The 27,370-nt window shown below is 41.2% G+C and overlaps 3 protein-coding genes across 5 annotated transcripts; 1 reads left to right on the top strand and 2 right to left on the bottom strand.

The window, feature by feature from the left end:
• Positions 1-612: 612 nt before the first annotated feature.
• On the top strand, positions 613-4,370 carry LOC111230500 (XK-related protein 8-like). Its single transcript, XM_022757253.1, has 3 exons — positions 613-955; positions 2,109-2,293; positions 2,878-4,370. The coding sequence occupies exons 1-3, from the start codon at positions 660-662 to the stop codon at positions 3,612-3,614; spliced, it is 1,218 nt and encodes a 405-aa protein (XP_022612974.1). The 5' UTR covers positions 613-659; the 3' UTR covers positions 3,615-4,370.
• Positions 4,371-5,546: 1,176 nt separating this feature from the next.
• Positions 5,547-18,462, bottom strand: eya3 (EYA transcriptional coactivator and phosphatase 3). 3 transcript variants are annotated; one of them, XM_022757249.1, is made up of 19 exons: positions 18,365-18,462; positions 15,538-15,636; positions 14,482-14,531; positions 14,181-14,275; positions 14,027-14,101; positions 13,884-13,932; positions 12,789-12,898; positions 12,383-12,520; positions 12,130-12,215; positions 11,416-11,593; positions 11,067-11,236; positions 9,421-9,504; positions 9,252-9,341; positions 8,951-9,009; positions 8,695-8,858; positions 8,275-8,389; positions 7,927-8,048; positions 7,704-7,804; positions 5,547-7,398 (listed from the first exon to the last, which is right to left on the bottom strand). In XM_022757249.1, exons 2-19 carry the CDS (start codon positions 15,583-15,585, stop codon positions 7,318-7,320), a joined length of 1,815 nt encoding a protein of 604 aa, XP_022612970.1. In that variant the 5' UTR covers positions 15,586-15,636; positions 18,365-18,462; the 3' UTR covers positions 5,547-7,317. The 3 variants fall into 3 exon arrangements, with proteins under 3 accessions (XP_022612970.1, XP_022612969.1, XP_022612971.1); XM_022757248.1 differs by having other exon boundaries at positions 15,538-15,633; XM_022757250.1 differs by lacking the exon at positions 12,383-12,520 and having other exon boundaries at positions 15,538-15,633.
• Positions 18,463-19,847: 1,385 nt separating this feature from the next.
• LOC111230498 (serine/threonine-protein kinase Sgk1-like) lies at positions 19,848-26,092 on the bottom strand. Its single transcript, XM_022757251.1, has 13 exons — positions 25,882-26,092; positions 25,208-25,283; positions 24,048-24,126; positions 23,918-23,958; positions 23,756-23,813; positions 23,580-23,663; positions 23,323-23,454; positions 23,085-23,197; positions 22,870-22,993; positions 22,661-22,756; positions 22,413-22,568; positions 22,210-22,299; positions 19,848-21,418 (listed from the first exon to the last, which is right to left on the bottom strand). Exons 1-13 carry the CDS (start codon positions 25,949-25,951, stop codon positions 21,254-21,256), a joined length of 1,284 nt encoding a protein of 427 aa, XP_022612972.1. The 5' UTR covers positions 25,952-26,092; the 3' UTR covers positions 19,848-21,253.
• Positions 26,093-27,370: the final 1,278 nt, after the last annotated feature.

The raw sequence follows: 27,370 nt of genomic DNA, 5'->3' as shown, positions 1-27,370 counted from the left end.
TGAGAAGGGGCTGAACTTCACTTTGTTCTGACGGGAAGATAAAGATGAAAATATTCTACATGAAGCTTCATTTAAACAGATGTTGGATTGTTTCAGTGGGCGTCTTTTAGGCCCCGCCCACAGCAGCTGCTAGTGTACCTGTGCTCCTGCTGCTCCTCTAAACTGAATCTACTGCAGGTAACACTGACCACTTCACACAACCCCACGTCAGTTACCTTCAGCTGTCACTTTAAATCTCTTTAGACGTCCCAGAGGTTTATTCAAGTTGACGTTGTTGTTGTTTTATGTTTTATTGTCACATTTAAAACCTCATTCATTCACTTCAGTGATGTTCACACAAAGTGTTGAAAATCCACATTTTTGCTTGAGACTGTTCTGAAACGAAAATTAAACTCACTGCTGGTTGTAATGAGTAATTATTATTAAAGTGGTGACAACATGAAGTTCTTGTTCTGACTGTTTGAATGTGTGTTTCTGTTGCTTCAGGGAGCAGCCTGTGAAATCTGACTGTACCTTTAAGTTTTCCTGTCTGTCTGTGGGAGGGGTTACCGTTTCAAAACCGAACTTTGCCTCTTTGCCCACTTTCAGTTTGTCTTTCTCTGAGTAAATAGCTGCAGCATGTAGTGGGGAGAGAGAATGTGAAGCTGTAGTTTGACACCATGTCTGTGTTTCAGTATAATCGTGTGGACTTCTTCTTCACTTGTCTTGGCCTGGTGTTCCTGCTGCTTGACATCGGGCTGGACATTGTTGCGGCTGTTTCTTTCTACCAGGAAAAGGCGTACGTGAGCCTCAGCATACTGCTGCTGTTCCTGGTGGGCTCGTCGGTCCTGGTCCAGGCCTACAGCTGGCTCTGGTACAGCTACGAGGACTTTGAGAGGCAGACAAAGGTGGAGAGATGCCTGACCCTGAGTCAGCTCCGGCTGCTGCACTGGCTCCAGCTGGGAATCTACTTCAGGTTGTAGTTTAGAATAAAGTTAGTTCAGGTGTTGCCTCAGGCTGTTGTTACTGTGGGACATGCAGAGCTGGAGTGAATGCTCAGAGAGAAGCTGTTTAAAATGAGGTTCAGGACATTATTTCCATTTACAGGAAACATGTAAATCAGCTGTTGATCTGGTCACGGCTGAGCGGCTCTGTGTTGCTGCTGTTCATCAGGAATGTGGGTGTGTCATCTAATTTTATCAGCGTTACACACTGAACTCGTGTCTGGGAAATCTTGGGAGAACTCAGTGTTAGGTCATTGAGGAAAGTGTAACAATGTGAATGAAGTTCATCATCTGTTTCGTTTCCTCAAACGTATAAACATCACACAGGATCTTTTCTTGTAACCAGCTTCCTGAACTCAAGTTTCATTTAGACTGGAGACAATCTCGTTAGATCTTATTAGAGCTTGGAGCCATTTGTTTCCTAAATCTTTATATTATGAAGGTAAAACTAGTGTGTGTTGAAACCTTTCCATGTTTTGATTTTTTATTATCTGTGTGACAATTGTTTTATGTACATGAAGCTTTTATCGTTCTATTGACTCCCACTCAACACTATATTTTAACTTTCCACAGAAACCAACCAGAACTGTAGAGCTGCAATGATTAGCTGAACATTTTTGATTAATTTTGATAATTAATCTTTTAAGTATTTTTTAAGCAAAAATACCAAAGCTCCAAAGATAAAACCATCGTACTAATACTTACTAATTTCCCAGTTTTTTTATGATAATAAACAGAAAAAAAAATCTATTTTTATTTGTTAACTTGTTTACTGACATCTTATAGACCAACAGTCAAACAGTTACTAAAGAACATAATTATCAGATGTATTGATAATAAAAGCAATTGTTGGTTGCTGAGTTACTGTATTTCTGTGATGGAATAATGACCCGACACTTCACAACAAACAACCACAGTAACAGTGAAATGTCTTTGAAGTAGATTTTGACACAGTCCTTCTACAAGACCAAGGAACAAAATAAATTAAAGAATGTGATTAATGAAATGATATAGACCCAGATGAGTAAACCTGGGTCTTTTGACCAGAGATTTAAACCAACACAATTAAAATGATTAATTCAATATCATTCCAATGGGATTAATTGTTGTTACATTTCCTCTCAGACATGCAGGTGTTGTGGAGGTTTCCATTCGCAGCTTCTGCACTAAGATGACTGAGGGCTGCGCCGTGTACCTGAGTCACGACCTCAGCATGCTGCGGCTCATCGAGACGTTTTCAGAGAGCTCCCCTCAGCTTGTCCTCATGCTCACCATCATCCTGCAGCGAGGAGAGCTCGACCCTGTCACAGGTGCCGTATATGATCCAATGTGCCAGAGTGTCAGTGTGTTAATGAGGAGAGGAGCTGTGAATCATCATGTACAACAGCTGAAGTCATGAATGATGACAGAGCTGAAGAATGAATGAAACACTGAGAAAGACTCGAGAGTTATTACATTAGAAATAAGTCAAAATCCAGATGTGGCTCTACTGTGTCTTTAAAGGGTCACTTCACCCAAATCCAGTGGTGCAATAAGTATTTATTACTGCACTTTAACTACCATGGACATGTGTGGTATTTTACTTTTACATTAATTTTATGCAAAGTTCTACTTCTGCTACATTACAGAGGAAAATATTTACTTTTTACTGCATTTATCACACAGCTGTGATCACTAGTGATTATACAGACTCATATTTTACATGCAAAACATAACAACATATGATCTGCTCAGAAGATATGTCACATTGTTATAGATTAAACTACACAACTGAAGACAAGATGGGTAACAAACCAACATGAGTCACACACTAGTAGTGCGGCAAAACAACTGACCAGGTATTATTTTGAATTAGATGTTGACCTCTCCTCCTCTCCTCTCCTCCCCTCCTCAGTGTTGAAGGCCTTCGGTTCGGCCTCGGCCATCGCCTTCAGTGTGACCACGTACCACCGCTCCCTGCGCTCCTTCCTGCCTGAGAAGGAGAAGCAGCAGATCGTCTCCTCTGTGATCTACTTCCTGTGGAACCTGTTGCTCATCTCCTCCCGCCTCACCTCCCTCGCCCTCTTCGCCTCCGTGCTGCCCTGCTTCATGTTCGCCCACTTCTTCTGCTCGTGGCTGCTCTTGTTGTTCTTCGTGTGGCACTGTGAAACGGACTTTATGGACAGTCCTGTGGGGGAGTGGCTGTACCGAGCCACCGTGGGTCTGATCTGGTATTTCAACTGGTTTAACGTGGTGGAGGGGAAGACCAGGTTCAGGACTCTGCTCTACCACGGCTTCATCGTGGCTGATGTTTCCCTCCTCTGCGGCCTGTGGTGCTGGAGGATGAACACAGAGGAGCTTTATTTTGAAATCCCACTCCTGTACACTGTAATCACTGCGGTCAGTGTAGTTTCCACCTACCTCTTCGGCCTCTTACTAAAAATCATATATTATAAATGTTACCACCCGAACCTGAGCAAAGAGCAGCTGAAAGGAGTCACGCCTGAGGAGGAGCTGGCGAGGAGTTCGCCGCTCTCTGGAGACGAGGTAGACTCTAGTTTGGTGTCGGGGCGCAGCTTTCCCAGTCCACCGGCCCCCGACCTCAAACACAACAAGAGGATGAGGAAGCTGGCCAAGAACTTCTACTCCTGACCTCCGTCACCCGACCTTCGTCACCTGACATCCATCACCTGACCTCCACAGGACATGGAGGTCAGACAGACGTCCATCATCATGATCATGTGACCTGCTCATTGATACAGTCTTACCACACACTACTGAGATCTCTTTATTCTCATAGGCACTTTCTGAAAATGGAGGAGCAGTGACGTCACAGCAACAGTAATAATTTCATATTTTAACAGACATTAAAAAAAGGAATTATTAATAAAGGATCGATTAACCATCAATAAATATGTCACAAAAACAGCATAAAAACAAAATAAGCCATTTATAAAAACATTTATTAATTAATGAATGAATGATAGAATTTGAAAAGACATTTTAAAATGGGAATACGTTCCTGGATTCACTCTTCAATTTCCATTTCCTCTTCCTTAGCTAATTGATTAGCCGAGTCATTTAGCTTCTCCGGTTAGCCTTCAGTGCTGGTAAAACCCTTTTTTATATAGGTGAAGTCTACAGATATGACTGGTTAGCTCTCCAACCAATCAGAGAGCTTGTAACATCCCATGGCCAATCAGGATTGTTTATCCTGGTTTTACATCACTGAAGACCAGAGTGTCACAGAGAGGCTAACAGGAGATGCTAAATGACTAAGCTAATCGATTAGCTTAAAGGAAATGGAAATTGAAGCTGGAATCTGGGAACGTGTTCCCATTTTTAAAATGTCTTTTCAAGTTCTACTATTTATTCATGAATTATTAAATGTATTGATAAATGGTTTATTTAATAAGAGTTTTATGTTTTTGTCCATCCATTTTAAAATCTTTAGTATTTATTGATGGATTAATCAATCATTTACAATTCCTATTTTTAATGTCTATTAAAAGATGAAATTACAGAAATGCTTTATTACTTTTCATCCATATCTGCTGCGTATTCATCTGGTGCTACCAAAGCAAATGAAGCTGCCAATCAATTTGTAATATGTTGTGAATGTTGATATGAACCGGTGTTCTATCAGGTGAACCTGTCCTTTAACAGCTGATCTCATGGTGCACAAACATTCCTGACTTTATTTTTATATTTATTCCAGATACGTTTGTCAATTTTGTCTAATTATGTTTTTAAAAGGTTTTTGTAATTGATAAATAATAAAAACAAACTCGAGTCTGAAACTTTTTAAAATTTATTTACATTGTATTGAGTGTCTCAGGTTATACAGGCAAACCTCCCGCACAGCCACCGAGGGGAAATAGTGATTATTGTAATTAAATTATCATTGATTGATTATGATGATATTGTTCAGTCTACAGGATCACATTCAGGCTCTCGACATGACCCCATGCAGCCTCACAGGTCCGTGAAAATGAGATGAAATACTTTTAAAAAATAATAGAAAAACAAAACCAGAGACAGCTTTTAACAACAGCAACAACAGTTTTTGGCATCGCAAAGAAAAAGAGACGCAGAGGTCCAAGAATATTCCACGGTTGTTTTTTTAAAGGCCAAAAACAGACATGACATGCAGACAAAGACAAGAAACGGAAATGCAAAGACTGCATATGGTCTCTCGGTTTTCTCATTTCCCTTGAACACTCAGCGATCAAAGTCTCGCAGCTTTTTAAACGAGCCTTTCACCCTCGTAATCTGATCTGCATCAAAAAAAAACAAAAAAAAACGCATGTTTTACAGCCTGTGATTGTCTTGAAGCGACGCAGCGTTTCACAGCAACAATAAAAGCAAAGTCCTTTTCAAAAGGAGACAAACGTCTGATGTAAAACAGACGTGATTCAAGAGAAAGTCAAATTTAAAATTAAGAAAAACAATGTATTGTCACTGCAAATTGAGATATCAAGAACTTAATTATCTGGAACCCTTCACTAAAACTGTTTTTGATAAACACTCAGAAATCAACATCAATACCCCCCCCCCCCCCCCAAAAGAAAAAGACAGTATGTATTTTTTCTGAGACCTTTAAACACAGTGCAGACAGACAGTCACATCAGAAAGTCTCTTTAAAAAAACACAAAGGGTTAAAAAAGTAAGATAACACTTTGGATAATAAAACAAAAGGAGAAATAAATGAATCAAACACAAACTTTTACATGTTTCCCTTTGAGATTATGATGCAAACAGCTGATGGTTAAAGGCACAATATAAATATACAGAGACACAAACACACAAATACACATTCGTAACGGTCGAGCTGCATGAGTGGAAATAAATCTTCAGGCTCAGTGTTGTTCAGTCGTAATCTCATACAGACCCGGGACAGTCGACCCCCCCCCTCACTGTCGACAACAAGCTAATTTTAAAAAATCCCCTTTGAAATACAGTTAATGAGCAAAGTAGAAATGTAAATGTATTGCACAGTCATCAACATCCTGTTTTATTTCTCTGACACGACTCAACGAGGTCGAGGGTCGTCGTGTGACAAAAAGACAAAGTGATTATGAATTAATTAAATGGCAAATATTCTGATAATCGACTAATCATTTTAAAATAATAATGTATTTGTTCTGACATTTTAAACATGAATATTTGCTGTTTTTCTTCGTCCTCTGACAGAAAATTGTCTGCAACTACTTATCATATCTGCTGATTGTTTTCTAGATCAAGTAATTAAAAGAAAATTATTTTTGCTTGAAAAACTGATCAAAGTAGTTGCTGATTTTTTGTTGCAGCTCTGATGATGCCTGAATGATTTATCGAACTGATGAGAAAATAATTAGCAGATTAATTGATAATGAAGAGAATTGTTAGTTGCAGCCACAGTTTTCATGAACTAATAAAACCAATGACGTGAAGTAAAACTGAACTCAAAAACAACAGAGAACATGTCGAGAAAACGTCTTTGGAAACAAACGTCTGCAACTTCCTTTTTGGTTAAACAACCATTTTGACTCTGGACTGTATCAACAGACATTTGTCACGTCGCTGCCACGTGAAGAGAAATGGATGAAATGTTGTTCTAAACGAGCTGAATCATATTTTTAGCTCTATGATAAAAAACACTGATGTTGTCGACTTAAACACTGAAGCTTCAGACGTGGATCAGAAACACGCCGAGCCTCTTGATCTCTAAACTTTCATGATCAAGTTCCCCCTTTTTCTTTCTTTTAAATCCCATGTAGCAGGTGGTGTTGAACAGTGAACGTTACAGGACGTTAAACTAAAGTTCAATCAGGATTATCTGACGATGATTTTTAGTCTTTGAATGAGTGAGTTTTAAACAAATCAGCTGTGATATTAATCTGTCACTTCTACTACAGAGACCAATTAAAAGAGAAAAGAGAAACAACAGCGGCCCTTTGGTTTTTACTTCCACAAACAAATAGAAAAATAGAAGCTGAGTTTTCACTGCAGGAGATTTTGATAATTAGAAGAAAATGAGATAAAGACCAAAAAAAAAGTATGTCTTCCCTTCTGTGTCCATCAGTGCCAGTTTGAGCCGTGGGGGGTTAGCTGCCGTAGAGGGGGGAGCGCTGTGCGTCCAGTCTGTTCCTCACAGTCAGCTCCGACCCAAAGTCTCCTCTCGTCTTTCCCTCCACACGTCACAGTCTTCAGTCGTCTGGAGGAACATCATCTTTCTAATATGCGAGTGTTGTTGTTGGATTGTGGAGGATTTTCTCACAGTGTCTCTCCACCAGCCAACAGCACCACGACCACGACCACGACCACGACCACCACGTCTTCCCTTTAGTGTGCGACAGTCAGCGCCGCCGCTCCTTTACAAGAAGTCCAGCTCCAGCGCCTGATGCAGCGACACGAGGTCGCCGTGAGTGGAGATCCGCCAGAAAGGCATGTTGTGCTACAGAGACACAGAAAGATATCAAATGTGAAAATGATATGAAAATGAAAATGATGCAACAATCCTTGCATACATTTATCTTTTAAGGCTTAGCAGGAAGTAGGTAAAAAAAAAAACCGAAATAAGGAAACGACGAGATTCAGACGAGCGACATTAATATGATTGTGACTTTATTCTCAATAGATCAGAGAAGATTTAAACTCTGGACAAATAAAGTCTGTTCTTCCTGTTACAGGTAGAAAAATCCAAAACTTTAAGAACCAGCTACAAAGTGAAGAACAAGACCTCGACAAACTGAAACTTACCTGTTTAGCTGCAAACTCCTCGTCTCGACCGTCACCGATCACCACGTACGTGACTTTCTTCCCAAAGCGAGAGATGATCCTCTCAAAGCAGCTCTCTTTACCTGCAGAGGAAACAAGACGTTTAAATTCAAGTCACAGTCCAACTTTAGATTCATCATTAAAGTGTCATTTTAACTAAATATTTCATCACAACAGAAGAAGATCAACAGGTTCTTGTCTGCACCTATTTTGGTGGCGCTGTAGATGTTCTCGATGGGGAAGACGTCTCCCAGACCGTACAGCAGAACTTTGGCCAGAGCCGGAACCAGCTGAGTGGTGGTGACCAGGATGTTCATACACTTCCCTCTGTGAGAGACACACACACACACACACACACACACAGACAGACACAGACAGACCCAGACAGACAGACAGACAGACAGACAGACACACACACACACACACACACACACAGACAGACACAGACAGACCCAGACAGACAGACAGACAGACAGACAGACACACACACACACGTTTAAAGACAAGTCGATCTTTGGTGTAGTTTTTAAAGATACTGAAGCTGTGGTCTGACCTGGACTGGATGAGCAGCAGAGACTTGAGCGCGGTGCTGAGCCAGGCGTCTGTGACGTTCTCGATCTCAGACTGAAGCCGAACGAGCAGCTCCCTCTTCATAGGATTCAACAGGCCTGAACAAACAGCGAGGATTTATATTTTATATCATATTTATACAGAGGCTTTAACGTCATTCGCAGCGAGGACTCGTCCTCCAGATACAGGGATCAGACAGAGCAACACGCACGCCTCTCCCTGCTGTGAGACGTGATTGGACGTCGACCTGTGACTATGGTCGACCTGTTGTTGTTCACGTCCCTGTGAGAGGTCCAAAGGCCTCACACAGCTGATACAGAGCGGAGGCGTCTGAACCTGCAGTGTTTTCACTGCACCTGGTTTCTGACTCAGACTCCAGGTGTCACAACGTTTACAAACTCACTTCCGACGTTTCCTTTGTAGTTGTTGTAGATCACTTTTAGTCGACGGTAGCGGAACGCCAGTTTGCGCATCCACTCGACCCCCCCCTGGACCCCTGTTGTGGCTCCTGACGCCCCTCCCCCACCACTGGGGCCATTAAAGCCATCGGCCAGGAAGTTGTAGTTACTGAAGAGGAGGGAAAAACATGTGTGGTTAGTTTGAATGAATCACTGTGTGTGTGTGTGTGTGTGTGTGTGTGTGAGATGAGAGAGACAGACCTAAGGTCCTGTCCATTATCATCAGAGGCCACGTCCTCAACATGGACCTGATCACATTCCTTAAAGAAAACAAAACAGGTTTTATCATCATTTCATTTAAAGGTTCAAATATAACATGTATGTCACATGTATGTCACATGTATGTCACATGTATGTCACATGTATGTACAGGGTCAGGGTTATGTATGTGTCTGTATGTAGAACAGGAATGTTAATAAAGCAGGACTGAGGAGGGAAAACGTTCCTGCAGCATCATCATCATAAACAGAAGTGAAAGGTCATTTCCCGCCTCAGCTCTCACCTCCAGGTCATTGAAGAAGAGGTGATTGTCTGCCAGCTCAAAGATCAGCTCCTCCATCTGTAAGCCCAGGTTCAGCACCGTCGCCGGGTCCTGCTCAAACACAACGAGGAGTTCAGACCGTAAACTGATCACTTGTCATTTCCTGTTCTGTTCATCTACAGAAACAAACCTTCCCAAACTTCTGAGCATAGGAGCCGGTGAGAAGAGAGTGGAATATGATGATGGTCTCGTCCAGATCCCACAGGAAAATACGCTAAAAAAGAAAAAAATATTTTATTTGTTGTATTAAAAAAATAAAAATAAAAATTTTCTCCATTTCTCTTTTATTTTCCAAATGACTGGAAACAATGTGTCATTTGTTCTGGTCCTCTAACCCGCCTCTCTTTGTCTGCAGCTGATAATATATATAAGTCCTGGCTGCTTACTCATCCTTATGTTTAGTTCTGCACTCACTCATGCACACATATTACTGATCTCACTGACACCTCATACTCAGATCATTTCATTTGGTTTAATAAAAATGTATTATATATTATTATTATTATTATAAACAGTTAGTTCCAACCAAGTAATCTGATTGGATGAGAGTCATTACACAAGGCTGATATAGAGAATAACAGCACTGTCACTCCTCTTCACAGCTGTTCTATTAACCGTTGATCAGCGTCACATTAACATCATTATCGATCTCAGACTGTAACAAACAAAGATGAAAATATTTCAGAAATAACATTTGAATGAAACGATGTCGTCAGGAGAGGATGAAGGAAGAAGGTGGATCCTTCAGGAACACCTGAGGGAACGAGGAGACGAGGCAGCAGCTGGTGTCACTGTGCAGGTCAGGAACATGTTTACGTGTTGCTTAGCAACAGTCCAGTACCAGTCCAGTTGTGTTGCCGTTGATAAATAAATGATGAAATAAACAAACAAATCATAATCTGTTGTTGTTTATTTAACTAATATGACGCTCGTAGAAGTGTGTATTATAAAAATATAATATAAAAGAAGATCACACGGAGGTTGTGATGTTGTTCTGAACATCAGCTGTGATTGGGCCTCATACCTTTGACCTAATCACAGCCGTGCTGATATTCAGAACAACATCACAACCTCAAATTTGATACTGCTTAATTAATCTAAACTGTGTTGGTCTTGAGCCAGGTCACAACATTAAACTGGGTCATAACATTAACATTTGAAAATGAAGTGAGGACTAACTCTAAACTACATTAAAGCCAGTTACAATACAGACTTTGAGCTTCTCTGACACAAACATCAGATGAACCATCAGATGAAATCTGCTCAGACAGCTGTTAATAAGGTTTACACCTACAGTGAAATTAAAGGGTGCTATTTAAGTTTGTCTGCCGCTGAATGTGGTTTCCTGCTGGGACGGGTGGTGATGGTGGTGATGGAGGTGATGTTGGTGATGGTGGTGATGATGGTTGTGGTTTGTGAAAAGCTTCACTCATCATTATATTTACAAGACAAGAGGTTAGGAAACACGCTGTGACCAGTTCTTCATCGCCCTCATCCTCTCATGATGAACTGAGAGCAGACTGGACGCTGCAGTGACTCAGTATCACAGGTAACATTACAAGACAGGACGGGAGGGGGCTAGCTGGTTAGCACGCTAACTTCAGTGACAGAAAGTTAACACTGACCTCTGGAGACAGCTGTTGGTGAGTGAACAAATGAAGAGAATTTTACTAGACTGGCCAGTAAACAGCTGCTAATGCTAACGTTAGCTATGTAGTGATAGCAAAAACTCACATATGGCACCTTTAACATCCTACGAGACAACATCATGTTTACCTCCAGGTCTGTGTCAGCAGGGGGGGAGTTGTCAGACTTCTTGGCCTTCCCTTTGGCTTTACCAACAGAGTTCCTGCGTCCCACCTCATCCTGCTCTCTGGCTCCAGCAGGGAGCGCCACACTGGAGGGAAGAGCTGCACCTGCTGGGAGGTTCTCAGGTGGGGACGCATCTTCGTACAAGACAGAGGACACACGTCTCAGGTTAGACCTTATTATCATGTCATTCAAAAAAGAATCTCATTATATTGTTAATTAATTAATTATTAAATTACATAATATTATATTTTCATACCATGACATCATAATGTACTGCCAATAATCTAACTCTGAATCCGAACAGTGAACTCACCTCTGGGAGGAAGTCCGGCTGAAGCCGCCTCCTCCGACTTCACAGCTGAGTATCCGGCCACGCCCACACCAGCTCCCTGTTCGTCACTGCTGGGGAGACCAGCAGGAACGTAGCTGGGGGGCAGAGCGTAGTACTGGGAGAACTGACTCTGGCCCAGAGAGTTGTAGCTACTGAACTCCTGGAGGAATGGAGAAAAGAAAAATAAAGATGTGGCGTGTGATGATGTCTGCCCAGCTCTTCACGAGGAGGATCGGCTTCACTTCCTGTGGATGTTTATTTATCTAATGAAAGACTTGAATATGGAACCAGGCTCGTTCTGTTCCTTAAAGACTTTCTACATTCTGACGTTTTATTATTTAATAAAAAACACATGAAACAAATGAAATAGATCTTTATGTATAGTTGTGTACTTTACCAGGATTTACCAACATATTCAAACTGTTTGTCTGCAGCTTTTAAGTGCTGATTTTCTTTAGGTATTTTCATCATTTTAAAGATACAGTACACGTTGCGGTAGAGCTGAACGAGTAATGGAGAAATTATGAAAATCTCAATAAGGCAAAGTGCAATATGCAATTTGATAAAGGTAAAACGTGTCACAACAGATCATTAGAAATGAAGCGTTGTGCTGCAGAGATGCTCCAACCTATAAATCATTTTCTCAAGAGTCAGAGTTTTGTTGTTGTTCATCGCAGTAACAAATGCACTCGTTACCTGGTGGGTCACAGTGGTGGAGGCTGTGGTCGTGGCTGTAGCTGTGGGGATGTTGGAGTACACACTAGATGTTGTGAAGCTCGAGCCTGGAGACAGAAACAACTCATGAAAAAACAGAACCTCTTCACAGAGACTGAAGTGATGAACAACCAGAGAGGAAATGAAGCTGAGCCACTGTGTTCATGTCTGAGTGCTGCTCATGTTTGCAGAGAGTGACAGTGTTATCTTCAGACAGAGTGAGGTTGCAGCTTGCCTTGGCTGGGGTATGAGTAGTGCAGCTGGCCTGGCGGGGTTGAGGTATATGTGGTGCTGAAGCTGAGAAACCCAGGCTGGCCACCAGAGGGCGCCTCAGGCAGCCCTGTCTCTGTTTTTATGCCTGGCCACATAGCACCTGAAGATAAAAGAGAGCAACGGAAGCAGAGGATGAAAGAGGCAGCGAGAGGCGTGAAGACAGAGCAGAGTTCAGACACCAGGTCCTTCAGTCCAGATGTGGCTTTGTGTGTTTAAGCAGAGATCGAGAGCAAACTGGTTCCACAGCGCCAAAGCTCAGTGAGGCCTCTGAAGCAAATGAACAAAGGAGTGATGCTGGTTTTAGTGAGCGGACAGTGTTAAATAGGCTGTTTGAACGGGTTGGGGGGGGGGGGTGGGGGGTGACTAACCGAAGGGCGGGAGGCCGTAGGTCTGGCCTGTCTGAGGAAAGGCTGAGTACACAGTGGACTGGGCCAGCGGAGGGAAGGCCACCTGGCTGGTGTACGACGTCACAGCCGGGCTGAAAGGAAAGAGAGAGCAAGAGAATGGGACTTACATCAATCAGGGCGAGTGCAAACACTTCAATATCTGTTTTCACAAGATGTTGATGATGCTCTTTTTCCCATTATAATTGGACAAAACGCAGAAAAGATAAATGTCTGGCACAGGATGAATATTTCTTAAAGACTTTTGGCAGCTGAACAATTCAATATGAGCAAGTGCAATATTCAAATCGCAGGAGCCGCCATTTTTTAGACAAAAGGTTAAATGTGTAACAACATTATAAAAGAAGCGTTGTGGTGCTACAGAAACGTCCCGGCCTATAAACCATATTCTCCAGATGTGAAGGAACAAGACCAACAAGAATCACATCATCATCATTTTTATGTTTCTTTCAGTGAAAATCAAACAAAAAACAATCATTCAACTAGAATCGTGGCTCATCTCAAAATCTGCCAGAATAATCACGATATGATTTTTCATATCGTTCAGGCCTAGCTCCATCACATGAACGTGTCTGCAGAGAAACCCTCCCACCAAACACCTCAGACTGCAGCTGTCAATGAAAACTGTATGGAACCACTGACTGTTGCACAAGTACAGGAGTTGTTTAGTTTGAGGTTTACCTGATAATTATCTGATTAATTTGATCTGCTGACGGTGAAAAATTGGAGCAAATCTCCAAATAAAAAAACCTAAATCAAGCTAAGCTACATGGTGACAGTAGCTCACCTCCTCCTGAAGCGGCTTCACTCAAATCAACTTAAAATCATAAACACTGGTCTCTGCATGGAGTCATCTGCTACTGTCATTCTGCAGCAGATCTTTGTTATGAAGCTGCACTGTAGATGATGTGTTTTTATTCCCACTGAGAGTTTGAGTTTTTCTAAACTGCAAAGAGAAAAGTTTTGTTTCTGTGCAGCAGGAAATCTGGATTACAACATCACATTTACACATGCATATAACATGAAAACATTCACATTAGCCCTGTGCTGTGTACTCACTTGCTTCCTTGATAAACCTGTTGGGTGTATTCAGATGTGACTGTTGTGTCTGTTAAAGAAAATAAAACTCAGCTTCAGTTTGACAGACGAACGTGTTTGTTACTGTGTGTTGATCAGAACTGAGTCCGTGTCTCTGTTCGTACCAGAATACGAGTTCAGTGAGTCGCCGCAGGCCTGAGGCGCTGCTCCTCTGTCTATGTCTGACTGCTCCTGATCACCTGCGATCAATGAAACTGTCAATATCTTTTAGGAACGTTTCTAAGTCTTTTTCAGCCTTTTTTCTTATTTCATACTGACCTGGATCAAGCTGAGCAGTGGACAGAGCAGAGTAAGAGTTTCCCTGCTCTGATGGACCTAAAACAGCAGCTGGACTCTCGTCCTCCCCCAGATTACTGAAACCACAGAGTCAATTATAATTATAGAGAATTTCTGCATCTAAAAACTGAGAAAGTCACATTCGGCAAAAAGGCAGAGTCACTTTCATAAAAACAAACCACAGTGGAAAAATAATTTCTTTAAAACTCTCAGTGGTTTTCTGTCAGACAATCTGAGTCGCATCTCAGAAGGATCAGAAATAGACTGAAAGTCAAAGACCGACCTCGGCTCTTTCTCCAGGCCTCCATCTATCTCCAGCTTGGCTTTCTTTGCCTGCACACACACAAAAACAAGTTTATAGAAAAGGTTTTCAACCTCATTCTAATGTTTCTGCTGCTTCAGAGATGTGGTATCTCTGTTGTAACCAGTCCGGTCAGAAGAAAATAAAATGTGGAGTTCTGCTTTCAGCCACTGTATCAGCAGGAATGTGTGTTTTTGTTTGGCTTAAAGAAAATCATCATTTAACATCATCTGTAAAAACTGAAGCAAAAAGCTCAGAGTGAACCTTTTGGTCCAAAAAACAAAGAAAGAACTATTAATACAGACGTGATTTAAATACAACTTCTAACACAGGTCTGTCTGAGCTCCACACACTCTGTCATGAAGTATTTTAGAGATGAAGCACAGAGTTTATTTGCTCTACAGCACTGAAAAGAAATAACATCAGCACATCAACAAAATAATGTGTATCATAACACTACAACAGACACGGTGTGCTGTGAAAGGACTTTAAAATATCTAATATATTTATAATTAATTAACAACTTCTTTAGTCTAGAAAATGTGACAAATGACTTTCATAAATAACAAGAACAAACAAATAAGAACTGAACAACAGTCAAAACACACAATAAATGAATAAATCTATAATGATATGCAAAAGAGAAAAATGAGAAGCACTAACTGGTAAATATTTTACATTTTCATTTGTTTAATGTCAGAATCGTTGATTTATTTTATATTCATCAGTCACCTTTTGTGTTGAACCTCAGATAAACACTAAAACACTGTGGGTGGCCACAAAAAGAAAATGCACTACACTTATGAATGAATGAAAGTTTACGTTCAAAACCTGAAGCAACAAGCTGAATGTGACGAGAGTAGCTAGCAACAGGCTGTGAACATTTCATTTACATTCATAACTTTATTTTAGGAATATTTAACTCTTAGACAAAAACTGTAAAAAGCTCCATCTGAAAATAAATTTGTTGCACAATAATCTATGCAAACACCCCCCCCCCCCCCCGGCTCTGTGTTGGTATTCTTGGTGTGGACTCACCGGCAGCTCCTGCGAGTCGTCCATCTCTGCAGCAGAGCGACCCGACATGTCTGCGCTCTCAGCCTACTCTCTGCACCTGGAGAGCCGGTCCGGACCCTGCTTCAACAACCACAGGAGCAAACACACACACAGGCGCAGAATAAATGACCACAGGTTATGCCTTATGTAGTTTTTCCGATGCGTGACTCTCCCCTCCCCTTGTCCCGTTAATGCTCACAAATGCCCCCACCGCCCACCCACTATCGCACGGGTGATCAGCAGGTCAGCAGGGAGGTGGCGGTGATGAAGGAAATGGGGCACCCTGGTCTTAGCTCCAGCACGAGACCTGCAGGTGAGATAAGTGTGGCGCTGACGTTGCCTAATGTCCCCACCGTGCTTGTGTTTACTGTGGGATTAAGGAAGCGTGCCACCTTACATGTGACCCAACTTAAGTTCAATGAAAAATATTCTCCAGAAGCATTAAGTGCTCAGGTGCAAGCTGTCATATCAATAGAAGTCCCGGGCAGATAAGATCTAACCTCGTTTTGTCCACTGCCCGCTCAACTGGCCTTTCCCCCCGGCTGCAGAGATGGAACATTTATATAGCTGACATAATGTGGACGCACAGAGAGAAAATAGGTCAGAGAGCAAACTCAAATCCCTACAGATGTGTCAGGCAGTTGTTAGCGCTGTACGTTCTGAATCAAACACATGACACCTGAATGGACTGGACCTTCACAGCTTTTGTCACTTCATGCAAGATTTATGTAAGTGAACTAAAAAAAAAAAAAGTATGACATTTGAAGGAGAATAAGGTCATTCTTTACTTTTTCAGCTGCTCTGACCCCAAAACATCTTCACTTATATGAAGATTTTAATTTAGAACATAATGTTAATTTAGGGAGTTACACTGGAGGCCACAACATGAACCCCGTTTTTTTAAGCCTATATTTGTCTATATTTGGAAAATAAGTCGCTGAATTAGCCATTAGCAGTTTGCTACATATCACTGGATGTAATGACACTTTAATTCTAAAGAAAGCTCAAAAATCTGATGATTCTCCGGCACGTGCTGCAGTTACAAGGAGCATCTTCTTCTGTGGTTTCTAAGCAGGTACTTGGTACAGGTATTTGTGAACAACGGATGTTTTTAGAACACCTGTGTGCACCTGTACCCTGATGGTAAAAAAATTAAAATCACTGTTTACCTGCGTAATTATAGAAAAAGTCGCCCAAAAAGGTGGAAAACTGTCCAATCTGGCAACCCTGCTGCTGCCATTTTTCTGGCTATTTTGAAAGACTTGAATCAAAGCCATGGTCCTGCCTGCTGTTGCCATTGGAAACCAAGCCTCTGACAGTCACTTCTCCTCTGCCGGTATCACAACACCACTCGGGTCGACTCTCGTCACGTGAGGAACACCCCTACCCTGATTCAGGATCCTTCTGCTTCACGTGATTCCCGTCTTTAACAAAAGGGTGGAGTATCAAATACAGAGGACACCACAGGGAAATCAGTTTAACTGTGTTGCTAAACTGAACAGCTAATGTTGTATTAGATTTATAGATTAGGGAACAAATTAACGATTATTAGATTGAAAATAGATTCTCATTTATTTGACAAAAAAAGGTAAATTCGTTTTACTTTACTAGGTTGTGTAATTACCTGAAATTGCCCTATACTATAACCTATAGACTTGTGTGAGTTTATAGGAAACTTGATTTTCAAGAACAAGGACTGTCCAGATCCAGAAAAACTGACAAAGATCCATTTCAACCTAACTAAATATTAATTGATAAATATTCTAGAGTTGCAAAGATTTGCTCCAGGTTATGAGAAATTATGAGCAATTATCACAATTTACTTTCATTTTATAGGCAAAATGAAGAATGATTGTAATGATAAAAATATCTCTTTGTTGTAACGCTAATATAACCATTATTTATCTATAGTTTAGTATAAAAAATGTCCCTCACACTTTCACAAAGGACAGGGCGATGGGTTTTCAGTTATTTCTTTTACCATCATGTGTGACAAAAAACAAATCTTTGTATTTCAGAAGCTAACAACTGCAAATATGCGTCATATTTGCTCCAAAAAAAAGACTAAAACGATTATCAAAATAGTTCAACTAATTTCCTGTCTATCAGCTAAAGATTAATCGACTAATTTCTGCAACCCTAAGGCAAACAGATGAAGCTGCCAGCCTGTTTTCTAGTTATGGCATCACTGACTTTATGTTGTAAATTGATAGAACTGAGCCTGGCCGGTGATTGATGTGACTCATGTCTTCAGTGTTGTTTGTCCTCCAGTAAATAACCAAGCCGAAGCCAGTTTGCAGTGAAGGTGAAGTCTGACATCAGACTATTTACTGAATTTAAACACAGAAACATAATTTGTAATGTCAACCCATGAAGTCAGATATGGGCAAATAACATTAACTGACATGACTAATACAAATAACTGTAACAAACACTAATTAAAGCGTATCCCTCCAGCATTTAGACGCCACCCTGCAAGCTTTCCAAAGGAACGTTAGCTTTCCCCTGTTGGCTGATTTGATACGATTTACGAATGGATCTCATAGCAAAGCGTGAGTCGTCCGTTATCTATTTAACATACGAGCTAGCTCACTAGTGTGGTCATACTGGTGACTACATAACCAGCTGTGGTTAGTTTGGCCCAGCCATGAAAGTTTTCCGCTCCAGAGGTTAGTCGGAGCCCGCAGCTACTGGAGTGGGCAGAGAAATGGCAGCGTGTGAGAGCATCTTACTCCCGCTGCAGCTAACCACAGAACTAACCGCTAAACAAACACTCCCGCCAAACAAAAATCATCATCATTAGTCTTACCATTGAAGGAAGGAATGAGAAACGCTTTTATTTAAGCGTCTTCAGGTGAATCCACACTGTCAAGCTTTGTCTGTTGTTAGGGAGCACTATTTGGCAGGAAGCTTCATTACAGGGTCTACTGCGCATGTGCAACATGTTGATTCAAATTGGCCTGTTTTTTTCAGGAGGCGACAGGTGTGGCGGCAGCACAGGTGAGAGAAACATTGCAAACGTTTGTTATTTGTACAGATGAGGCCTCTTGTTAAATGTCAGCTTTGTCTCACGGTTTGTTACGTCTAATAGATGCAGAAGAAAATACATAAGAAAATACTGCGGCTACTTCTGGTAGGCTGCTTTAATTTTAAGCTAGCTGAGTTTGAATTTAACGGTTATGTTTAAGCTCATTTGTGATTTCTAACTGTAGAAAACATAAGATAATAGAAGATACTGTAGAAAACACTGTTAAAATAATAAAATTTCTTAGCTTTTTAACTGTAGAAGATACTTTTAAAATAATATTCTTCTCCTTTTAACTGTAGAAGTTAATGATGATATTTCAATGTTGACGTTGTCATATGCTAATTCAGTTGACAAAACTAATTAGAGCCACAATGTTGAGTTGATTAATTGGAGTGTATTCTTGGCATTTTTAATTGTAAAAAATGAAATCGATGAATGAGTTATCATAATAGTTGTCAATTAATGTGCCGTTAATTGTTACACCTGTAAACAGTTGTGAGGATTGTGTCTTTTCTTTGCCTTATGTGATGATAAACCTAACAACACTGGGGTTTGGCAAAACAGGACCAGTTTTAGTAGTTGGTTTTTTTCACTGTTTTCTGACATTTTATAGCCCAAACAATTAATTGACAATGTATTCAGAACATTAATTAATGATGAAATAATCCATAGCAGCACCCCTACTGTAGTATAATTAAAAAAAAAAAAAGTAGTTGTGCCTAACTTTAAATGTATCATCCACTGAATTGTAAACACAAACAGCACACTTGTCTTGAATTTAGAGACTTTATTTGCCATTTCTGACACAGATTACATTTCATTATTTCGGTTGATCATGTAAATTAATCTCTTTTATACAGTAGCAGTCACATGAAAATAAATATACATTAAAAATACAAAACAGAAAAGTAACGCTTCCAAATATGGAAGAAAATTATCTAGAACTGTGTGTTGCCTTATTTATTTTTTATTATCTTCAGCAGGCTTGAAAATGCATTTTCTGTATGAAAAAGCCTAAAATGTTTTGACAAATGGGGCAAAACAAAGTGAACAATCTGTTTTGAATGTAGATTCTCTCAATAATTTAATGAATATCGGAGCAAAATTTACGCGTCTGCTTAAAGAGATAAAATGATAATTATTCTTTTTTAATTAAGATTTTATTGCACTTTTCAGAACCATATTATGGAGTAGGTCAGTGGCTAAACACTGTTGCTGGAAAGCCAGCGCCTGCTCCACCCAGTGGCTCTTCATCACGTTATTGAAGCACTTTTTTTTTTTTTCTTCTTCTTTTTTTTTTTTTGACAGATTATTTTCTAGAAAAGGGACCAGGAGGTTTCAGGGAAAAGAGATATGTACATACAGTATACATGGATCAGGCCGCCTTGGACAGGCACAAGACATTCACAGCTCTTCTCTACATGATGCATAAATACAAAAACATTTGTCATCAGAGATTCTATATTTTTGTGTTTGCAATAAAACAGCAATCACTTTAACTTAAGATAATATTGATATACAGAATGTGCTATCACTGATGTGGGCCTGTTATTGCTGGTTGAACTCTGTATCACTCTCTGGATCAATGAGAGGTCTGTCATAAAGTTTGCAAACAGCAGACATAGATATACACAGTCACTAGCTGTAGATGAAAAGGAAGATGGAAAAACCCAAAATAAAATATATTGCCATACAGGAAATTTTAATTTAATCTATTAATGTATATATATATATATATATATATATATATACACACACTAGGAAACATTTATAATATATGCAGAACTGTATTAAAAGTAAACAGTTAATGTTTGTGGTTATTAAAACATGGAAAACCTTTTGGTTTTTCAATAAAATATATGTAACTTTAGTTTTTTCTACACAGTACAATAAAACTTTGATCTTCAGTTTATGAGGACAAACCGGTCAAAAGAAAAAAGTGTACTTAAAGCATACCCTAGTTAACTGTTTGGTCCAAGTATCACTAGTAGTGTACAATATTGAAATGCCTATTTTTTCTTTGTCCAAAGTGGAGATATGAAATAAAGATATGCAGCTGTCTAATCCTACGTTGATGATGCTTAAAGCAAAAATGTTTCACTTTTCTTTGACCCTTGTTTCCTCAAGTGCAATCGAGCAGTCACATGAAAACAAAAACAATGCATTGTGAACGTAGACACAGCTTTAACATATGTAGACGTGTCATGGAGACGTCGCCCTGGTCAGAAGTCCAAACAAATGAAATGGTGGTGTGGTTTTTGATAAAGCTGGCTCTCCTCCGTCAAAACTGCCTTTCGAACCTCAGGCACTTCTCTTCATGTCACTTCACCAGCGGCTGTGAGGTCCAGAGCCATCAGTGAGCGATGTTTTATGACCCCAGAGTGCATCCATACTTGGCACACACATGTATTAGTCTTGGATGGTTGAGGCAGAAGAGTCGGGCCGGTGGTGTCGTAACATGAGAGTCCTCATCTGTACACTAGTCATACACAAGATCCCTCGAGATCTGCCCCTCGTTCCTCGTGTTCATTTAAATCCCCTCATCAGACCTTTTGTTGTAACGTCTCCTCACACAGGCAGCTCCGGCGTCGTCCCTCTGCCACAGTAAGACTCCAGATCCAGAGCTTGTGTCCTGTTTCCTGTTCGTTCCCGGGGCAAAGATGTTGGTGTTCACATGAAGGAGTGGTCTGCTGGAGGCCCGTAGGAGAAGCCCGGGAAGGCTCCAGCTGCTTCCTTCACGCTGCTGGTCACAGTCAGGGAGTCGGTGCACAGGGAGGACGACACAGGCAGGTGGGTGAACTCTGGGTCAAAGTGTCTCAGGTCTGTGGGGCCGCTCTGAAACCAAGAGGAGGGAAGATTAGACCAGACACTAATGGATGATTATTGTTAAGGCCACTGTCAGACTGTCATCGCCCCCTTTTAAATATGTATATATAAGTTTGTCTTGTCTGTTCTGTTGTTGGGATGCGTGCGATGCTTTACTGATTATAACTGAGCTAAAATAGCCTTCGTTAGCCTAGCTACCTTAGCCAGTCTGACGGTCGATATCAGAAATTAACAGCCAGTCCACCAACCAAATAATAGGTGTATTATTTTTGGCATGTTGGATTTATCTGTAGATCATGATCACACATGACATCATATAAAACTCCACATCAGGGAACATTAACCAGACATTTGAATGACATCTTATTTACTATTCACCATAAATACTATTTATATAAGTCGATGAACAGAGTTTTTCTCAGTAACTCATTTGCAGACATTTTTAAGTATAAATAGCAATAAATCACTGGCTCCATCCTCTTAAAAGTTAGATTTTCTCCTTTTCTTACTTTCCCATGATAGTAAACTGAATATTTTGGGCTTTTGACTGTTGTTAGGATGTAACAAGATCATTTAAGACGTCACTTTGGGCTCTGGGAACTTGTAACAGACACTTTTCAGTAGCTGTATTAGCTGTAATGTAAATTGAATGTTTTTGTGTTGTTAGTTCAAACTGATGAGTTGAAAATGTCACCTCTGTGAACGTGTTAGCATTTCTCACTATTTTCTGATCTTATATAGACAAGGTGATGAATTGATAATGAGAATAATCATTGGTTAGAATCGTAGTTGTAACGTACCACTGAGGGGACGAATGGGGGTGTGATCTTCTTGGCCATCAGATCATCCCAGTTGATTGGAGAAAAGAAGGAATGGTACTTGAGTTCAAGCTGGAGGGAAAGAGAAATTGAAGATGAGCGGACTGATAGGAAACAAGCTTCATGGATCTCTTAGTTATTCATGTTGCATTTTAGTCAGGGTAGAGTCAGCTGTGCAAACTTACAAAGTCATCCTTCACTCCCAGCCTCTTGGTGCGGTCCTTCTGCAGGAGCCCCTCCAGTAGTTCCCTGCCGGCGTTGGACACGTTGGGCTTGAGCACCGGATCCTTCTGCAGGATGTTGTTGTACATCTCAGCTGTGTTGCGGCTGTAGAACGGAGGCTGCAAAGCAAAAGTGACGACAGCAAATTAATTTAGAATATAAACAAACGGGGGTTTAATTCACAGTCGGAAAGTCACAGATTTCTACTCACAAGTCCATAGAGCATCTCATAGAGCACAGATCCCAGACACCACCAGTCCACAGTGCGGTCGTATGCCTGCTTCTTCAGAACCTCAGGGGCCAAATACTGTAAGAAAGCAACAAGGAAAAGTCAATACAAGTCTAGTATTTATTATCTGTCCTCTGGTGTTTATGTGTCTTTAATAAGAATATATAAGAGTCTGTAGGTTTGTTTTGTACCTCAGGCGTCCCACAGAAAGTCGTCGTGGTTCCATTGGCCTCCACACCTTCTTTGCAGAGACCAAAGTCTGTGAGGACGATGTGGCCCTGAGAGTCCAGCAGGATGTTCTCAGGCTTCAGGTCCCTGGAAAGAAGAAAGACTGTTATTCTGACACACTTGTTCCAGAGTATTATCACATCTGTCCACCGGGGGGCGCTGTATGACTGTTCATTACCTGTACACAATGTGCAGGGAGTGGAGGTAGCCAAGTGCACTTGCAATTTCAGCAGCGTAAAACCTGGCTCTGGGCTCCAGGAAGATCCTCTCCCTCTGGAGATGGTAGAACAGCTGGAGAGAGAGAAACACACACAGACAACTTCTGTCAGCGTTGATGAGAAACAGATTTAGAAGAATTTATTCTGACCTGGTTCCATTTTTAAAGGAGGTGATTGTGTCGTGAGACTGAGACTCACCTCTCCACCGTTAACGTAGTCCAGCACAAAGTAAAGTTTGTCAGTTGTCTGGAAAGAGTAGTGCAGCCCCACCAGGAAGGGGTGCTTGATGTTCTTCATCAGCACACTGCGCTCGGCCATGATATGCTTTTGCTGGGAGGAGGGGTGGGGTGGGGGGGGTGGAAGATATATTATACTCTCTATTCATATATGCATACATATATATTCATTTGACTCCAGAGAAAGAAATCGGTTAGAAAACATAAGTGAGGTCTCACCTCTTTCTTCTTCAGGATGATTTTCTTCTGCAGCACTTTGACTGCGTAGTATTTGGTCGACTCTTTGTGTCGAGCCAGAAGAACCTGTAGCAGAACAAACATTTGCATCAGTGATGGTGTGAACAGGTGAGAAGATAAGAGCAGGTAAATAAAGATAGACAGAGAGACAGACTAACCTTTCCAAAGCTGCCTTTGCCGATGATTTTGAGGTAGTCAAAATCACAGGGTTTGATCCTGATGTGGACAAACAGACAGACAATTAGGATTTATTCAGTATATTTCTTAACACAAAGTAACTGTCAACATTTAAAACTTGGAGGTTTTACGAGGCTACTTACTGAGTGTCCTCAGCCAGTGAACTTCGTGAATTTAGGCACATCTGAAATATATGAAATAGGGGAAATCATTATTTATACTTTGCTATATTTAGGAAAAGATGAGTCAGAGTCAGTGACAGTTTGTGCTTACCGGATTTTCAGGAAGTTGATTATTTTCAAGCTCCTCATTTTGATTCTCGTCAATCTTCAGGAGAGTGTTGACTTCAACACTGAGAGAAAAACAGAGCAGAGTTTTAAGATGGATTTAATATCAGCTATTAAACTTTGTTACTGTTTTAACACTAATACATCTGAGTTTCATTAACAGGATCTGAAGCAGTTTGTGAGACTGAAAAGCTGAATGTGTTTGTGAAACCGTTATTATTATTGTTAATTATATTTCTGTAGTTTAGTAACTGATTCATCAAAATTATCTGGTTCCAGTTTATTAAACGTGAAGATTTTCTGCTGACGGTTGTTAGGATGAAACAAGATCATTTAAGACTTCACTTTGGGCTCTGGGAACTTGTAACCACTTTTCAGTAGTTGTATTAGCTGTAATGTAAATTGAATGTTTTTGGGGTTTTGGACTGACAAGTTGAATATCTGGGAAAGTGTTGGCATTTCTCACTATATTCTGATATTATATTCACAAAGTGAAGAATTGATAATTAACAGTCACTAGTTTGTGAATGAGCATCTGAAACTTCCAGACAGGTCAAGCTGAGTAGAGCCTCATCACCTGTCTGAGAAAAGCCTAAGCCGCTGACCCACAAGGAGAAGGTTCAGACGGTCTGCAGGACTCAGGGTCCAGATCAGACTGTTCCCCCCGGAGCAGCTGGAGGGGACATGTGTTCTGCTCGGGTATTTGTCCAGCACCAGACCCTGATCTGGAGCGCAGGCCTGGGAGTTCAGGACAGTGTGATGGGGCCAAGCCATGTATCATGTAATAATTCAATTACTGGTTTATCCTCGTCTCGGGGACAGAGGGGATTTGCTGGGAAGGTGATTACACAGTGGAGAGGTCTTTAATGGGCTCGTCATGAAAGGACTATTCTTACCCCGGCTTCTTGGACCCAGATTATAGTTTTCACAGAATGTCCTGCCAAACTCAGGTGGCTGATGGGATTGGCCCGATGCACACTGACCATGAATGGGCCAGTGATCAGAAATAAATTCCATAGAGCCCAGAGAGGCAGGAAGTACCTGATGCCCCGAGATGCTCCATGTGCCTCATTTTGAGGCCAATTTTCCATCCAGATCCAAATCTAACATTTACGTAACAGAACATCCTCTTTAATATATACTCACTGTTGGCAGATATGTGGAGTCGACACCAGCTTCTGGATGAAGTCATTCAGCCCCATTTTTCTCTCCTTGATGAAAGCTGCAAATGGAGAGAGACAGAGGAGGGGGTGGGGGTGGGGGTGGGGGGCATTAGTGTCTGAGCATCATTCAACACACATGATGCAAAGACTTTTGTCTCCCATTAGAGAAGAAAAGATGTGTGTGTTGGAGCTGTAATCCGCTGCTTGAGGTCCAAATATCCTGTTATAGGGCAGATTTGCGTGTTGTGCAGAGAGAGACCTCTAATGCTGCGGGCTTACAGGTTATGCAACCACTTGGGTCACTCATTCAGATTCAGATACCAGCAGCCAATAAAGCGTTTCCCTTTACACTCTTATTGCAAACGGACACTTTCTGGGAATTTCAGGCAGATTTCTTCTCAGTGACAAATTATTACCATTATTTTCATTTATTCTTTTTTTTTATTTTTTTTATTTTTTTCCAACCGATTTATGTCAATTTTTCTTTATTTTTTATAGAAAAATTTGAATAAAAGTAGAACAAAAAAAGCACTTTACAATTAGGATTAATTACTAATCAGAGCATATGGATAAACAGAAACAGCCTGATCTAATCATGTTGACATACATACTCGGCTGTAGTGATGACTGTCTATTGTAATAATTATTGTCGCTCACCGGCGAGAAGCGCGACAATCCCCCTCATTTTGCAGTAAGTGAGGTCACATCCAGCTTCAGTCACAGCCATGATGAGCGGGAAATAAATATCCAATAGAAACACAAAGTTTAGAAACACAGTGATAGCTCCGGTCCTCCTCTGACAGTCAGTGCCCTCAGACTTCACCGTGTCGTGTCCCGGTAAACGTGTAGTTGTCCAGCCACCGCTCCTCTGCAGTGCCGCTGAGCACCGAGTGCGCCAGCCTGTGTATAATTACGGAACACGTGGTACAGGGAGGGGAGAGGAGGGGAGGGAGGCCGCACCCCCTTTTCTCGTCACCCACTGTAACTATGGCAACCACTTGGCAGGCGTGACGTCACGGGATTCCGTTGCAGCCCATATACTCCTGTCTGTAGGAGGCGGGGATGACGAGAAGAGGGGGGGGGGTGGGGTGGTTCTTCACCACCCCCCCCCCCCCCAATCTTCTGTCAATGGAAAACTCCGGCTGACTGATCACGGCTCATACAAAGGGATTAAAGTCAGTTATAGTGGAAGAGTACAAAGAGCCTCAGAGTAGAGCTGATGCTGTTTTCATCATGGCTGCCTGCAGACCAAAGAAAGGGCCGACCCCAGTCTTTCCTGCAGTCGTTTTATTTTGAAAGGTTGTGGAGAAATGTATGTCACGACTGGTACATTTCAGCTTCCCCCTGCAACAGCTGCAGCCTCTGACTCTGACCCCAGTAATCCACAGAGAGGTCAGAAAACACACAAATCCATGTAATTTGCAGAAATCACCATGTGCTCTGTGATCTGAATAATTACCGGACTTCTGCAGCTGATGAGGTCACAATCATGAAGGTGACTGTACGCAGCAGAATTACATAAATTCAGAGAAATCACACATGACATCATGTTCATCTGAGCTGAGGGAGTGATGAGTCCAGCTGTCAGAGATGTGGTCCACTAACCCTGTAGGTTACATAACTGCTCCATAATGCAGACAGATATACAGCCTGAGGGGAGCGAGCTGCACATCAGAGAGTGTTGGTGATTTATTCAGTGGTGGTTATTTGGCTGCTGTTGGATTAAGTGTTTGATCATAGAGCGTTTATGGCTTCTCACTGAGTGTTCACATCGTGTTTCCTCCCACAAGGAAAATGAAAACACATTCCTCTTGTAACTGCTACTTGGTGGAAAGTCACATTCATGCGAGTGTTGTACTTAATCTTGTACTTTACTTGAGTATTTTTCTCATGCTACGTTATACTTCTACTCCTCTGTATATCAGAGGAGGGTATTGCACTTTCTAACTTTTTTATTCCCCCACGCCGGCGACAGTCGGAGCAGCAGCCATTTTGTTTTCAGGTTGTCCGTCTGTCTCGTTCTTGTGGACACGATAGCCGAGTGATACGTGTAGTTAAAGGTCCCAGTGTTGTTGTTCTCTATATCAGCACTCATGGAATGACTCTCGTCCAATCAGATTACTTTGTCAAACTAACTTGTGTAATA

This window comes from Seriola dumerili, unplaced genomic scaffold (assembly GCF_002260705.1).
Source record: "Seriola dumerili isolate Sdu_G_001 unplaced genomic scaffold, Sdu_1.0 BDQW01000273.1, whole genome shotgun sequence".
Lineage (NCBI taxonomy): Eukaryota > Metazoa > Chordata > Actinopteri > Carangiformes > Carangidae > Seriola > Seriola dumerili.
The sequence above is the reverse complement of the archived record's forward strand: the minus strand, read 5'-3'. Positions and strand labels throughout refer to the sequence as shown.